The sequence below is a fragment of the Phaethon lepturus genome, unplaced genomic scaffold (genome assembly GCF_000687285.1).
Source record: "Phaethon lepturus isolate BGI_N335 unplaced genomic scaffold, ASM68728v1 scaffold44983, whole genome shotgun sequence".
Classification (NCBI taxonomy): Eukaryota; Metazoa; Chordata; class Aves; order Phaethontiformes; family Phaethontidae; genus Phaethon; species Phaethon lepturus.
The window spans coordinates 3,512-19,747 of record NW_010530616.1 but is presented as its reverse complement, the minus strand read 5'-3'; the positions used below and the strand labels follow the sequence as shown (position 1 = coordinate 19,747).

The following is a 16,236-nucleotide window of genomic DNA, read 5'->3' as shown; positions in this document are numbered from 1 at the left end:
GCTCCTCCGTGCTGCTGTAAAGTAAATACTGGGCCGGGCTGTAAAGAGCACTATCTCTGCTCTTAAGGGAGCGGTGGCCAGTTTACTTTCCGCTTCTCTGTTGCGTGGGATGACTGTCTCTGAAAATAGTCATCTTTTCTCTTTGCAGTGTGTATGTATCTTTCTTTCCAGTCTGACGTTTGTTAAATCTGGTCTGTTTTTTCATTCGTAACGACGGAGCAAGGATGTGAAAAATATGTACCTCATCAAAGGCTTGCTCCTATAATTAGACAGCTCACTGCACATCTCCAGAGCTGGGTCCTCCTCAGTCCTCGCAGAGTTGAACCGTGCCGCAGATCCTGTTGCAGGATGGCTGCCTCACACCTTTCATTCCCACCTCCGTGGAGGAGATACAGCAGCAGCTATTTGGACAGTGTTGTGTGGCCTGTTGCACGCAAGGAGTGGGGAATCCCAGAACTGGAGTCCATTTCCTTAGGCTGACGGCTTGGACCCTCTTCCCAGTCAGCGGGGAAATGCTGCATGCTTTCCAAGCGTGCTGGAAGTCGCTTGACCTGCCTACGGTTTTGGTGTCGGGAACAGACCCCAGGCCTGACTCCTAGCCAAACCCCGCTGTTGCCAGTGTTGTCTGCTTCTCTCCAGCATTACCTGCTTGGCACAGTAATTATGGGAATGGAGTTGTAATGAAACTGCTTTCTAAATCCAGCATGTTAAGAGCAGCTCAATTAGATGGGACTTGCGTGATTCCTGTGAAGTCCGTGTGAATGAATGACACTGAGGCCATCCTCAGAGGAGGCAGCTCAGAAACGTGCTGCCTCTTGACCTGCTCTTGAATGTTGGCACGTCCTTGTCAGTGCATGGGCTTGTCTGGCACAGGGTAGCCAGATATAGTCCAGAGGTGGATTTTTTTGGTTTTTTTTTTTTCACTGTTGATGCTCTCGCTGCTGGGTGCTGTAGCATGAGCCTGTCTGTACAATAGTAGCTGAACATTCATTCTTCTGCTTCTCTGTATTCCTGTGGCTTCCACACATGACTAAGGAGCAAAAACAATCTAGTGGAGTGAGTCATCCCTTTAGAGAAGGTGGGCTAAGAGCAACAAGAGACAGCAAGCATAGAAACAGCATTCATAGGGGAGCTTAGCCATGCTGCACCAAAGCTACCCAGGGTCTGTTCTGGCTGGCCACATTGAAGACTTCGGTCATCTATGATTTGTAACAGTGAGAACTAGTTAAGAAATTGGCTGATGCAACATTTACTAAATAAAGGCAAAGGTGATTTATTTAAAACATAAAATCTGCTATTTCTGGGTCTGTAGGTTTGTCTCAATTCTAAGCTGTATCTTGGATGAAAAGTGGAAGGTGAACAGATGAAAGGGATGACGTTGGCTGGGGAGAGTGCTCACCACCTGATTGAATGAGATGCTTCTGTGGCTTGTAACCACAGTGTTCTCCAGGTTGCTTCAGCCCAGCAAGTTGCTCTGAAAGTCTAATGGGTTATATTGCTTCAAAAACAGCTTCTGGAGTATTTGGCATCCCCCTAAGTTCATTGACGGTAACTGCAGGGCAGTGGAACTTGGGTTTTGAGTTTCCCTTTCCTTTCTCTTTTAGATCAATGAACTCAGCAATGTTCCCGTCCCTGTCATGTTAATGCCCGATGACTTTAAAGCCTACAGTAAGATTAAGGTGGACAATCATCTATTCAACAAGTAAGTAGGTGCTTCCCAACTTGTTTGTCTCTGTAATTAGAGCCCTTTGCTGTGGGGGAAACTAGCACGGTGAAGGCCTTCTGGTTTGTTCCCTGTTGTAATGCCAAGAGGATCTGGCATGGCTGGATACATGCCTCGAGTCTGTGCCCTGCCCAGGCCACTCAACAGGACATGGCAGGGGGTCAGTCTGTCACTGAGATGCTGTCTTGTGGCTTGGTTTATATCCTTTGAGTGATGAGAAGTCTGGTAAGGCCAGGCTCAGAAGTGGCACTACTTAAAAGCAAAGCTAGTTAAACATAGATATTCACTGGACTGGGTAGAAGATAATTAACATTTTAGAGCTCACAAAGTGTAACTTGTCCAAAGCCCTAGGGCTGGAGTTTGCTGCACATCTTGGTTGTGCATGAAACTGATGCAGGACTGTCTCTTGACTCCTGCTGTGCCCTACCTGGGTGTCCTGTCCTGACCAGCAGAACGCAAATCCCAAGACCATGGAGGAGAGGGCAGGAGTTTGCTCTCCGTGATCTGCTAGGTTCCTTGTCTCTTTGAGACTGTTCAGAGGAGACAGCCATGAAGCTGCATTATACCTCTGGGCCATGGGGTTTATATGGAGTTACTCCCTTCTCCTTTTCCCAAAAGATCAATTTTTGGAAGCCCTTTCAAAGCTGTGGTTGTGACTGGTGCTCAGAACTGTGTTCTCCGCCCTGGTGCTGTGTGTGTGTGCCAGTCTGCAGTGCTCCCTGATTAATGCTTCGTTTTCACTAAGTTTAACAGGGATCAGCTTTTGAGAGTGGGAGTGTGATTCAAAAGTGATTCAAAAGTTTGTCTTCTCTGGCACCTACAATTTGCAGTATCTGCTTTTCCCTCTTCTCCTACATAGATTTTAGTTTCCCACGTATTGGTGCAAAGGATTCTCATTGAGAATGAGCTGACAAAATCTCCCACTGTGTCCAAGCAGGACCATCCTCTGCTTCTTCCCACTGGGCAGAGTAAGAGCTCTGGTAGGGATTAGATGCAGCATCCCTCAGCGACGGGGAACATCGTCTGTTGTCCACTGTACTGTGCTCTGGGGCGGCCCCATTCCCGGCTGGTGACACCTGACAGCAAAGCTCTCTCTGTAATGGTTGGGGACTGGTCTGGAATATGCCAGACTGGAGCCGATTCACCCCCTCTCCTTTGCGTTCTGGGTGAGATGGTTTGTCTTGTGTTGACCTTTCTTTTGATGCACGAGTGATCTGATCTGATCTGAAATCAGAGCCCCCCCCCCGCTTTCCTCCAGCTTTTCATCTTAAACAGTAACAGTGTGTTGCAGGGGGCAGCTGTGTTACTGAACGGAACAAAGCAACAAAGGAGGAGGAAAGAGAAATTATTCTGTCAAATCTGTGCTTGTGACAGGGGAGATTGTTCTGTAAGACAGACATCCTCATCCAAAGAGCCTGCTAGTTAAAAGCTGGATCCTGCAAGCATTGCTATGAACAGATGACTTTTGTAGGCATCCAGAGAAACGAGCTACCCTAATGAGGGTAAATACTTGCAGAATAGGGCCCTTGTAGGTAGGAGGGGGCTTGGATATCCTGGGGGGTTAGCAGTGAAGTGGGAGAAGAATTGAGTTTGATTTCACAAGCTGATCATTGCACAAGAATGTATTTTCTGCTTTGCCCTAGGGAAAACTTGCCAAGTCGCTTTAAATTTAAGGAGTATTGTCCACTGGTGTTCCGAAACCTCCGAGAAAGATTCGGGATTGACGATCAAGACTACCAGGTACCATCTCTTCTCTCCCTGCCCTCCTAACACCTTTCCCTAGGACAAAATAACCAAGCTGGCAGAGAAACTACAATATTAACATTCTTGTGTGGTCAGTTTTTATGGGCTTATAATTATGGTTTTACCACAACCCTAAGGCCCCCCAGCAATGGAGCAGATCTTGCTGTGCCAGGCACTGGGCAATTGCAGAATGAAAAGATGGTCCCTGCTCCAGAGCGCTTACAGACTAGGCATGAAATAAGAGGCAGCAGATGGTTGCAGACAGGCAGGAGCTTGAGGATAACAATGATCTAGTGCAGAACATCTGCAAGGAAAATGAGTCTGTCGTGTTTTTACAGATTTGGGTGCTGTTTTAACCAAGTGTGTGTTCCAAGCATTGGTGTTGTTGAATTGGGTTTATCAAGGTGGCTGCTGCTTTGGGACATGTCCCTTAAGGCCTGAGGCTCAGACTTGCCTTGGAGGGGAGAGACATTTTCTTGTATTAATACTGCTGGGCTTAAATCCAGTGAAAGAGAGATGTGACAACTCTTGCTGCTACAGCAGGGCCACCCTTCCACACATAGCTCTTAACCTTGGCAGGGGATGCGTAGTAGCAGGCTGCTTAGAGACTCTTAAATGAGGGAAAAGCCAGTGCAGAAAAAGAGAGTGGCTTTGATAGCTGCCTGGCCTTTAGCAGGCCAAGTGTTAGGTAATTAAACCCAGTATCTTTGGCACTCTGCTGCAGTTGATAAAGGCTGGCAATACGCCAGCACTGACTAGTTGAGAGCTTCAACGAAAATACTCACTGGAATCCACCGGTCCAGAGAGGCACATTCGCACTGGAGCGGTGGGTGAGTGGTGCGAGCTTCTTGCTCTCTCCCTTCGCTTCATGTACAAGCCCAGCCGTGCTCCCTGCTGCCTGTGTTGTGGGGAGAGGAGATGGGAGCAGAGCTGTTTCTGCTAATCCCACCAAACTGCTTCCTTCTGCCAGTGTGTGTGTGTGTGCCCATGCCCACATATGTCTATGTACACACCCTCCCTAAGCGTGTTAAAATTCTCCCTGGTTATATCTAGGTTATTGCCTGATCTCCCTCTGTTTCAAGGTTAATATAATGAAGAGATCTGTTCTCGTACTCCAGCTGTATGGCTCCTTGCACTGGTGAGACACTGGATCTACTTGATCCAGTTTCCAGTCTCACGTGGTATGGAACAAGGAGCAGATGTTGCACCTGCAACCCCTCCTCTGCCTCTTGTTCCCAAACCAAGGAGGGAGCATGCTGGTCCCTCTGTGAGAAGGGGTGACCTCTGAGGATACTGGGACTGGTGTTTAGGGCTTTTTGCTTCTTCCTGTAACTGTGTCTCAGTTGCCTCTCTCCTGGCTGCCAGGGCCCATCCTACTCTTCTGCCTGCTTTTAGGCATGCTGGGCACTCTGAGGGTGTTTGCTGGAAGTGAGACACGTTTTCTGAGCAGAACTGACAGTTGTCTTTGCTTTTCTTCTGCAAGGGGTCGGCCGTCGCCAGGAGGAATAGTAAATGCTGGCTGCTGCCTGTCGCGGCTCTGGTCTGGGTGGCTGCCCGTCTGCTGACGGAGATAGAGCTGAGCCCCGCGTCAGGAGGCGGGTGGCATTCCTTGTGCCTGCGTGTGCTCAGTGCCTTGTAATTACCTGCGAGCCGCGAGCTGCGCACACGGGTCTCTCCAGCTTGTGATGGAAGATCTCTTTTATTTTCAGGACACGACTGCTCTGTCCACGCTTTTCTTGAGCACATGCCTGTTAGATGATTGATTTTATTTTTCCCCTCCTACCATCAGGCCTGTTCTCTAGGCAGCAGTGGCGTTGTGCCAGGAGAAGCAGTACCGTTGCCACCTGGTCTGTTGACAGCAGTTCGTGCCAGGCTGTGTATGGCTCTTGAGGAGGCTGCTTGGCCAGCAACTCTCTGCTCCTGGGGCTGGCTGTACCAGGGAATTACTTTGTGTGCTGGCTTCCTGGGTGCCCTTCAACATGCTTGCACGCAGTGAAGTCGTTAGCTCCTAATTATTTTTTCTCACAGTCCATCCACTATATTATATTTTAATTTTTTTTTTCTCAGTTTCTTTTAAGAATTGATCAGAACCATGTAAACTAACTTACATAGAAGCACCCACAATCTTATTGGTTCTCAATACTTAGTTTATCATTTATGCTTTACATGTTGCTCTGAAGGATTACTTTTCCCATCTCTGTGGTAGAGCAGTTTGGGCCTTTAAAAAGTGTCCAGCTAGAACAGAAAGCAGAAAACATTAATTGAGCTAAATTCAGGTGGGTAAAATCTGATGGCTTGAGTGGGAATTCAGCCAGGATGCTAAATATAACACCCAATCTGTGGAAGAGGTGGGAGTGACAGGAAGGGAACGAAGTAAACCTAAGGGCTGTGAATTTGGTAATGTCCATATGTGGTCATGATTTCTGCTTCCCGTCTCCTCTAGAAAAAAAGCTCTGTGGTTTTGAGGTGAGGGGTGATTAAACGGTGTAGCACAGGCTCATTTGCAAATGTCAGCAAGAAGCAAGGGGTTTTTTTGTTTGCCTTTATTTTCCTGGTGGTTTCTAAAGCCGTTGGCAGGAGTGGAGTTTTTCCCCTGCTTCATTAAAGTTTTAAAAGCTTTAAATGCTTCATTCTGAAAGGAAACCTCTCGGCTCACTTGCAGCTTGACATGGCAAATCCCTCTTTCGCAGCGGGCTCTGCTTGCCTGCGTGTCTGCATCTGCGAAAGAGCAGGCTCCCTCTGCTGTCTGCTCTTCGGAGAGCTGAGGCAAGGAGAGAACAGTGTAACTAGCAGCTAAAAAAAATACATCGTGAAACGCATTGTCCAGCCCTGAGATCCTGAAAGACATGTCTACCTTGAGCTAAAGACCACTATCCAGATGTCAGTACCACTGTGTTTCACAGCACAATGCTCAACACTTCCCATCTGCTTGCACCAGTGGCAAGGAAATGCTAGTGAGAGCCTATTTTGTCAACCAACCTTTGTTGGTTTTGGCAAAATGGCTTCTGAACGGACACTGGTGACTGGGGTGGTGGAGTTGACAGGCAGTTGCTGAGACTGGTGACAAGCAGGAAGCTCGTGACCTGCTTGGATTAGTCTGGAAGGTGCAAAGAACAGTGACTCTAACAGTGGGATGAGGCTCACAGCAAGTCCCCCTGCCTGGGGAGAGGCATCAGAACAAAGAGCTCATGTTGTGGCTCAGGGAACGTGGTAGATACTTGCTCTGCAGTTTGCTTGGGATTTTCCAATTATGCTGCAAGTATGAAAAGAAGCTGCAATGTTTCGTTGCTAAGGGTGGAGACAGGGATATATAGACAGATGCTGCTGGTTGTCGGAAGAACAACCAAGCTATTTATACTCACAATCCTTTTCATCCAATTGCAAGAATAGCAGAGGCTGAGGGTGGCTTTTGGTTTCAGGATGACCTGTAAAGAATTCCCAAACAATGAGACTTTTGCCGGTTTAGGCTACTTTTTGATGGGAAAGGAGGCAGGCTGTTTGATTCAATTTGTTCTGTTTTTCCTTAAATCTTGGAAATATCCTCTCTGTTCTTAGATTTCCAGGAGGAAATGCTAAGAAGTCTTGGCCTGTGTATATTGCCTTCTTAACCCATTAGTAAAAAAAAAATCTTCAAAAATGCATGTCAGGTGTTGGAGTAAAACACGTAAACAAATAGAAGGCCCAGATGAAAACTGTGAACTCCATGGCCAGACTTCTAAACAAGTGGGTTAACCTCAGTAGTGCTGAACACTCAAGGATGCTTATTAATGGTCACGGTTGGAGTGTGTTTGCAAGTGTGCGCTGAAGCTTGGCCAGGACACCGTCACAGTTATGCAGGTGGAACACAAAGTCCCTGGGATGTCTGTTGTTCCAAAGCCAGGCTGTGGAGCTGGCCCCGGTCACCCATGTCTCATCTGCTTTCCGAGACTGCTCTTTTTTCTTCTCCAGAGAGGTGGCAGCTTGTGCCTCTCCTCCCCACTTTTTTGTTCTGGTTCCCTCAGAACTCAGTGACACGAAGCGCCCCAGTGAACAGTGACAGCCAGGGCCGATGTGGGGCCCGGTTCCTCACCACCTACGACAGGAGGTTTGTCATTAAGGCAGTGTCGAGTGAGGATGTAGCAGAGATGCACAACATCTTAAAGAAGTACCATCAGGTACGGTGAGTCTGGAACCCTGGGAGGGGAGGTGGCTAACACCTTGGGGAGCATCTTGTGGTTTGCTGGGGACCTGGAGCTTGGATTCACAGTGTGCAACCTGGCAGAGCTTGCAAATAGCTTTTGCAAAAGAAAACATCTGAAAGCAAATTATGGCACTGGTTCTTCACAGTGCTGAGCCCCTTCACAGCTCACCCTGTTCATTACATCAATGAATTATGGATTGTTGGTACCTGAGAGAGCGCTGTAAACATGCTGCTAATTCAGTCCTTTGAATCAGACTTCCTAGAGGGACCAGAGAGGAGACAGTTACATGCAGCAGGGAAGGCGAGGCAAAGTGGGACAGCTGGAAATGTTCTGCCCTGGTCCGCATTATCTGCCAGTCCATCTGCTCTTTACTTTCAGATATACTCACATAACCACAAGAAGTGAAGTTAGCCACTGCCAGCAACAGACTCGCCCTGCTGAGACTGGGTGACAGACATGCGCACCTAGCCTGTTACAGCAGGCTGGACGTGCACACATAAAGGGATGCTCTGTCTCGGCTCAGGACTGGAACATTCTTACAGTGCCCTAACTTGCTTTTCTTGAGATCATCGGAGCCATTTGCAAGCCTCCTTTCCTTTCACATCGGTGTCAGATGGCTGGAACTGGAGGCTTTGCTATTAGCTTCTTGCTGAGCTTGTGTTCTGTCAGAGATCGGTTTTGTGTGACAGTACCGTCTTTCTCTGCCCTTCCTTTCCCCGCTCTCCTCCAGTTCATAGTGGAGTGTCATGGGAACACCCTCCTGCCCCAGTTCCTTGGCATGTACCGGCTCACCGTGGATGGAGTGGAAACCTACATGGTGGTTACCAGAAACGTATTTAGTCACAGGCTGACTGTGCACCGGAAATATGACCTGAAGGTGAGTGTTTGGAGGGCAGTCATGGAGGGTGACAGTGGTCTTTGTAACACCTACTTGACAAGGTCCTGGGCTTTTTATTCAGGGGATTAGGTTTTAGGGGCTCTGGATGGGGCTTCACTTGAGGCTCAAATGTTGTTCCATTCTCCCATCCCAAGTGGCCTACACTACACCAGAGCGATCTGTAAGCCTATCGCAGGCATGAAAAGGGGGTTGAGCACTGATTTTAAAAATACTTTCCTAATTTTTCTGCATGGAGGAATTAAATGGTGTCAGTGAATTCTTTGGGAATATGACACATGGTGAAGCAATGCTCTTTTCTTTATTCTTTTATCAGGGCTCAACAGTATCCAGGGAAGCAAGCGATAAAGAGAAGGTATGGACTGTTCCTGGCCTACCTTTCCTTCCTCCTGGTGGTTGGAAGCAGATGGGATCCAACTGATTTCCCTTTTCCAAAGGAGTATTGAGCAGGGGATATTAAATGGGCCCTGAGTGATAATCTGTTTCTGTCCCACCTTTCAGGCTATGCCCAGTAACTGCTCAGGAAGAGATGGTGCAGATCTGGTGCTGCCCTGCCCTGCTCTGTTATGTTGACACTACCAGCAGTAGGGGGAACTTCTTGGGGGACAATCCCACAAGTACCAAAACCCCCATTAGTGCAATGGTGTCTTTATGGAAGGATTTCTTCATAGCACTCCCTGTGTACCAAACTGAGTCAGGTCAGCGGTTAGCTTTTGCAACAGATGCTTTTATAAACCAGAGCGGCTCCTCTCAGATTCTTGGCATACTTCAGCATGTTTGTAGGTTTGCTTTCTGGTGCCATTAGTGGACCGTACAACTAAGAACCCTGCCCCTGCAAAACTTTGTCTGTGATACTATCATTAAAATTCCTGTCAAAATCACAGCAGTTACTCATGGTACTACATATTTTGCACATGGGATTTTCAGGTTTGGGACCAGAGACTAGGTCTACTCCAGCCTACCCTGAAATTAGACCTCTGGCATGAGCCAAGGAATTCCCACTTGTATCAAATGCCCTGGCGTCAAGGCACGGCTTCATCGTGCCCAAGTGTCCCCGGCTCGCTGACTGTTTACACTCTAGCTTTTTCTGCTTACACAGTTGGTCTCAGACCATTCATATTAGATCTATATAAAGCCACCACACGCTCATCTATCATTCTAAGAACAAAATAATTTAATTCCCAGTTGCACAAAGGGGTTGTATCTTCCATGTCCCTGAGAAACGCTCGGGGACTGCCGCAAGCGGATTCCTCAAAAAGCAGTGGTTTTAATTTTTTCCTCAAGTCTTCAGGGAGAGAAGCATTATTTTTTTTTTCAAGTTTTCACCCCTTCCCCCACAGTCAGAAGCCAACAAAATGCATTTCTTTTCTATTCTGGGAGCTGGTTGGACCATCTCTGGCTGGAGCCCAGCTGTTGAGCTTTCAGCCTGCAGCACATCTTCCTGGCAATCTTTAAAGTTGAGTTGCTCTCTGTGTCTCCCTTCAGTTTCGCCTAGCTAGAGCTCAGCACATGGACTCATTGACACATACTGTTCTCTGCCTGATGCCGTTTTCATAGTTGGTGAACAGGATGAGCCACTTCACCTTATAAACGGGCAGAAGATCCTGGTGCAACCCCACACTTGATCAGAGTCTCTGTGCAGTCAACGTGTTGCTAACGGATCAGTGTACCAGCCCTCCCCCAAGAAGTAGGGGTTTGGAGATTTTGACACAGGCTTCTTGTTGCAGGCCAAGGATTTACCAACGTTCAAGGACAACGACTTCTTGAATGAGGGTCAGAAGCTGCATGTTGGAGAAGAGAGTAAAAAGAACTTCCTTGAAAAGCTGAAGCGGGACGTGGAGGTAGAGTTTCCTGGGGGACAGCTTTTACTCTGTCTCCCATGACTGGATCCTCACTGTGGCCTGCGGCTCAAGGGGCACAGCAGTGACTGAAAAGCAAGTCATTCTTGGATCAGTCAAGCAAATACAGTCAGGGTCATGCGGATGGCAGTGGGCATATGAGCTTGTGTGTAGATTCTCTGGAGTCTAATGAGGGTTTAGCTCTCACTATAGCCCTTTCTTAGGGAGATACTGGCATGGTAGGACTCAGAATTTCTGAACCCATGTGGATGCTGTTGTCCTCACTCATCTCTTTCTCCCAGTTTTTAGCTCAGTTGAAGATTATGGACTACAGCTTGCTGGTTGGGATCCATGATGTTGACCGAGCAGAGCAGGAAGAGATGGAAGTGGAGGATCGGGCAGAGGATGAGGAGTGTGAGAACGATGGTCTCGGAGTCAACCCCATTTCCTCCTATGGCACACCCCCTGATAGCCCTGGCAATCTCCTCAACTACCCTCGCTTCTTTGGGCCTGGAGAGTTTGATCCTTCTGTCGACGTCTATGCCATGAAAAGCCATGAAAGTGAGTATCGTGGACTATTGCTCTGAAGAAGGTCTGGAGGGCAGAGGAGGGGTCCTGTGGTCTGGCTGGGCTAAATGGAGTGGGCTAACTGTGCACAGAGAGAGAGACCCTGCCGAGTGTGTCTCCTTTGCTGTACAGTCCGTTGTTGTGGATGGTGTGAGTTGGAATGGGTAGAAGTGATGCTTGGAGAGCAGTGGCATGTTTAGAGAGTGTGCAGGCTTCTGGTGTGCTGTTTCCAGTCGTTCTTCTCTGCCCTCTACAGCCTCCAGCTGCCTTGCTTTCTCTGCTACTTGCCTCAAAACAGATCTGCCATATATTACTTAAGGAGGGGAGTGCAGCTGGGCTTTGCTCACAGCTCAGGGTGTGCTAGTGACTCTCTTGCCTTGCTAGGTGCCCCCAAGAAGGAAGTGTACTTCATGGCCATTATAGACATTCTTACGCCATATGATGCGAAGAAGAAAGCTGCACATGCTGCCAAAACAGTGAAACATGGGGTAAGCAGCCTGCTACCCGCAGGGAGGATGGGCTTTGGGGCTTCTGCTTTGCCTGCATGCGTATGTGTGATGTCTCCTGACACTGATTTTTCTACCAGTATGGACATCTCCAGTGATCCCATGGCCAAGAACAGCTTTTCCCTCATTTACTGTCTCCTCAGACTGTCTTAGAAAGGCTTTCCCTCTGGTTGGTTGGAGATGACTTGCATTTACGTCCCAGTCTGGGAGATGCTTGATTTCCCTGGTGTGGCACCAACAGCCTCACAGAGCGGAACGGACTGGCTGCAGGGAGACGTGCTACCTTGCCCCCTTCCTGGGGGCAGTCCTCTTCCCTGGCAGCAATCCTGAACTTCCCAAAAGGGCTTGAAAAAAGCCCAGGTTGGCGGGACTTGGAGTTTTTCACACTCCTTGCAAATCTCCTGTAAACCATGAAGGAACAAATCCAGTGCTTTGACTCTGAATGCTTTGGTCTGAAGAAGATCCAGCTGGAGCTAAAATAATTTTCCTTGGGGATCTCTCTAGATGTCTCCCGAGCTTGTTTTTTCCTAGAACTTGCAAGTTGTTATGGGTCTTCCCTGGCAGAGACAAGCCGTGCTGACATGATCACTGCCTTCTGTCCTCCCTCTTCCACTCTTCGCAGTGCTGCAGGGTCTGCTTTTTGAGGAGGGTGTTGTGACTTCTCTCTCCTCTCTGCCTTGCAGGCTGGGGCAGAGATCTCCACCGTGAACCCAGAGCAGTACTCTAAACGCTTCAATGAATTTATCTCCAATATCCTGACATAGTCGTCTTCAGCCTTCAGTGAGAAATGAAGAGAAGAGGGGCTACTTCCAAACAGAGAATGCAGCCTGTGACACTAAAACAGACACTGTAGCAGCATGTGGGGTGTGCATGTGTGTGTGCGTGTGTGCAAGAGTGAGTGTGTGGCACTGCGTGACTTAAGAGAAAACTAATTCTAGGTGCACCCTCCAACAGTCCACTTGACCCAGGTGGAAAAGTGGGTTTTTATGTTACAGAAGTGCCCAGACATAGATTTGAGGGCTTTTTAAAACAAGACAAGTGCATTGTTTCAGCACTGCTCTTTCTAATGACATTTTCTCCTCTCTGATCAAGAGAATCCCATAGGGATATGATATGTGGCACTGTATAAAAGGGGTCGCTCTAGATCACGTTCAGTGGCAGTGAAGCAGTGCCTGATTCCACAAACTACTACTTTTTTGTTGTTGTTGTTGGACTGTCTTTACCAGAAAGACATACAAGCCCTTTTATTTCGCTTTTGGTAGGAATTGGAAGGAAAATAGCTCACCATTTCAAGGATGGAAAATACTACTCTGATAAGGAGGAGTCGCTGAACTTTAGGTAAATTCAGACTGGGACACTTTATATTTTTTGGTTAATTTAAGTAACAAAAACTTTTTTTGTAACTGCACTTGATTTACAAGAAAGACGAGGGAAATGAACATCTACCAAAGATGATCGCTTAAAAAGACGTAACTCCTAGAAACTAAAAAAAACAGTGTGAGAAGTAGTAGAGGCATTGAACAACCTCAGATGATAATAATGTGCTCGGACCCATTGTGTTTTAAATTGGCCAGCTATGAAGATTTCTTAAAAGAAAAGAGAAAAAAAAAAAAATTGTACCTGTAGATATGGGATAGTATTTGACTATCTGGAACATTTCCCTGTCGCACCTCAGTCAGGAATTGCCGTGTCTCTTAGATTACAGCTTCACATCGCAGTTCTGCCAGTGTTAATCTAGCTAATGTTCAGTCTTCCTTACTTGCCCAATCTGCAACAGGTACTTGAATTTGTTTCCTGACAGAGATTCTTTGGTTAGTTGGTTTATTTTTTAAATGGCAATGTGACTTGCACACGAAGGAATTGGACTCGCTACCAGTGGGGAGTGCTGGGAGCTGTGACTGTGGAGCAAGTTCCACTGCTCAAGAGGACTCAGGACTTGAGCTGTGCTTCTTTTTACTCTTCTCTGCTCCATACCCCTCTCTAGAGCGACAGTCAAGGAGTGGGAATGTTTCAACACTTGCGCCAGATTATTTTCCCCCCCTAAGGAGTTGGAACTGATTTGCGTGACTGAATAACGTCCTGTTTTGTCTCCAGAATGCTTGTAATATTTTTCACAGCCAAGCTTGTCAGACTTGCTTTGGGTTTTGTTAGCTCTGCTGCACAACAGTTACAGATCTTTTGGTTCTTTTTTAATTTTCTTTTTCTTTTTAAGCAGGATTTAGCATTTTGAACAAACCTCTTGCTGTTGAAACATGTTGCTAATCTGCCTTGAAACTGTTTTCACATATGCCTTTGTTTCGGGAATAAGCTGTTTCGAATGTCTGTCCTGTGCTGTAACGCGTGCTACAGTTTGCTGTGTGGAATTTGGTCCTTTTGAGAGATAACTGGTGCTCATCACATCCTGGTAATTTCCCTAGACTAACGCTAGCTCTGGTCTGGATTCTGAATGTGGGCTTGGGTTTTTTTATGTTCATACCCACATTCATGATGGGAATCCGACAGGTCTCAACTTTGAAGAGGACAAAAGGGGGCTAAAGTTTCAGCCCATGAGTGCACTGTAAATAGAGTCTCTAAGAAATCAAAAATTAATATTAGGGGTCTATGAATCTTTTTATTTGTTCATGGGTCATTCCCTTTCACATGGGACAAATGTCTTCTGCCACTGTAGTCCAGTGTGATGTGGGGGCTAACATCTTGTCCTGGAGGCTGAAGAGTCTCATGTCTTAAGGTGTGTAGCTGGAAAAGCCCCAAAACAAATGCAGCTATGAGAATACTTTAAAAAGGGGAGGACTTAGAGGGTATCATCAGCTTCATTTTGTGGGCATTATATTGGTTGCTTTTCTCTTAAACAATAAGCACTTAAGTTTACTATCAATTAGAAATTAAATACCAATCACTTTCTATTCTTGACAGTTTTAAATATCTGCATTGAATCTGCAACTTTGGCCTGGTAAGTTTGCCATTCTCATTTTGGGAAACTAGCTTGTACCTTTTAAACTGCTTAGCTTTAAATTGTGTATTAAAAAAAAAAAAGAGAGAGAAAAAACGGGGAGGAAGAAAGAAGGAAACTAGTGAACTGCAGACATCCTGCAATGAGACACTACAAAACAAACAACCCAAAGAAAGTAGAAGAATGAAGCTTGCATAACTAGAAGCAGCAGTCTCATTCACTGAATTTCATGAACAGGAATGAAATTTTTAAAAGTTAGTTCCTGCAGCAGTCTTTAAAGAGGTGATGATATTAAGGGCTTAAGAGCAGTTCACTCTATTTTCTTATTCCACTCCAAAGAAACTCCTGCTAGAATTAAATTGGCTGTCTCTGGCTCAAGTGATATGAAAAGCCCCATAAACTCTATTCACTTTAGCACTTCCCCAATTCTGCCACTTCTGTCAAGTTGCCATACTGTGTCTATTAAAGTAATTAAATGCAATTTTCTCACTCAACGGTGTATTACCCAGGTATGTAACTTTGTTTAACGTAAGCATTTTGTATATTGTTTACATTTTGAGAGGTAGCATTATGTTAAAAATGCTAATTTTTGTTTCTAGACAGTATTTTTATTACCAGAATAAGAAGTGAAGCTGCAAATATTTGATTTGTTTTTAAAAGGGACTTTTTCTTTTGTTTTTGTTTTGTTTTGTTTTTTAATCTTGTTTTAGGTCACTTTTTTAACTCAAGTATTTAAGAGGAAAACCCAGCCCTTTCAATTCTGGTTTTACAGCTGCTTGTGCTAGTTTGTTGTCTGTTTCTGGTGTGAATTTAGTTCTAGTTTGCTGAATGTAGATATTTCTGTCTGTAGCATGTACTCTGCAGAACACTTGACACTGAAGTGCATTTGACTGAAAACCACCCTCGGCTGAAAGAGTTGCAGTAGGTAGGCAGATCACTTGCAGGATTTTTCAAGAAATTGCAGTGCAATTCTTTGATTAACTGGAGTTTCCAAAACAAAACAAAACCAACTTAGTGTGCAGTGTCTCTCTCCAGTGCCCGAAGGCAGGGTGAGTTGGTGTGAGAAGTGAGCTGCAGAATCTGTATTCCTGCCTGTACAGAGGGTGTCTCTCTTTCTGAACACAGGCCTGATCTGTCAAAATTTAAGAACTAAAAACCGCTTTGAACCTAGAACTTAACATCTTCCCTGTTGAGATAGCTCCTACAGTGTAAATAAGAGTGGGAGAGGGAAGGCAGAGTGCGGAGTCACAGTTTGGATGCTGTTCTGCTCCAATAGTGCAATAAAAAACACTCGAGAACGTGTTGGGTCACCCTTCAACGCGTTCTGCAGGTACCAAGGCAGCACCCACACTTCGTGTCAGCTTTGGTGTCTGTGCTCGGAGGAGGGCCTGGTGTTTGCTGTATGTAAGAAAGAAGAATGTCAGCAAGAGTCCACTTGGCACAGCAAGGGGGAGCGGTGGGATCTTTCTCGCTGGTCTCTGACCTGGTGTTAATTAAAAAAGCCATGATCATTAAATTCATCACAGGGAGAACTTCTGAGGTAATAGGTGACTCCAGATTTCCTGCATAAACGCAGCTGTACTCCCACATACGCAAATCCTAGTTTTGAATTGGATTATCATAATCAGCAAGATTAAAACACTCAAGTCTTATTTCCTTTTCTGTGAGGAAATTCCTGCTTTCCCTCCAGAGCACCGCCGCAGCTGCCTTCAGTGGGGACGTCAGCTAGGGCCTCGCCTCTTAGCCCAAGAGGGGCACAGAGCAAGGTTGTGTTGTAGTTCTGGGCCGTGTTTGGTAGGACTTGTGTCTTGGCCTCGATGGACGAATGTCTCC

At 46.4% G+C, this 16,236-nt stretch overlaps 1 protein-coding gene across 1 annotated transcript; it reads left to right on the top strand.

The window, feature by feature from the left end:
• The first annotated feature begins 1,610 nt into the window (after positions 1-1,610).
• PIP4K2B (phosphatidylinositol-5-phosphate 4-kinase, type II, beta) lies at positions 1,611-12,217 on the top strand. The gene is made up of 9 exons (XM_010284305.1): positions 1,611-1,702; positions 3,367-3,463; positions 7,468-7,620; positions 8,378-8,524; positions 8,859-8,897; positions 10,270-10,383; positions 10,683-10,941; positions 11,332-11,435; positions 12,137-12,217. Exons 1-9 carry the CDS (start codon positions 1,638-1,640, stop codon positions 12,215-12,217), a joined length of 1,059 nt encoding a protein of 352 aa, XP_010282607.1. The 5' UTR covers positions 1,611-1,637.
• Positions 12,218-16,236: the final 4,019 nt, after the last annotated feature.

Excerpts from the sequence above, each read along its gene's own strand:
- PIP4K2B (XM_010284305.1), top strand. The coding sequence starts at position 1,638 with ATGTTAATGCCCGATGACTTTAAAGCCTACAGTAAGATTAAGGTGGAC. Across the intron at positions 3,464-7,467 it reads TTGACGATCAAGACTACCAG|AACTCAGTGACACGAAGCGC; the intron begins GTACCATCTCTT and ends TGGTTCCCTCAG. Across the intron at positions 7,621-8,377 it reads TCTTAAAGAAGTACCATCAG|TTCATAGTGGAGTGTCATGG; the intron begins GTACGGTGAGTC and ends GCTCTCCTCCAG.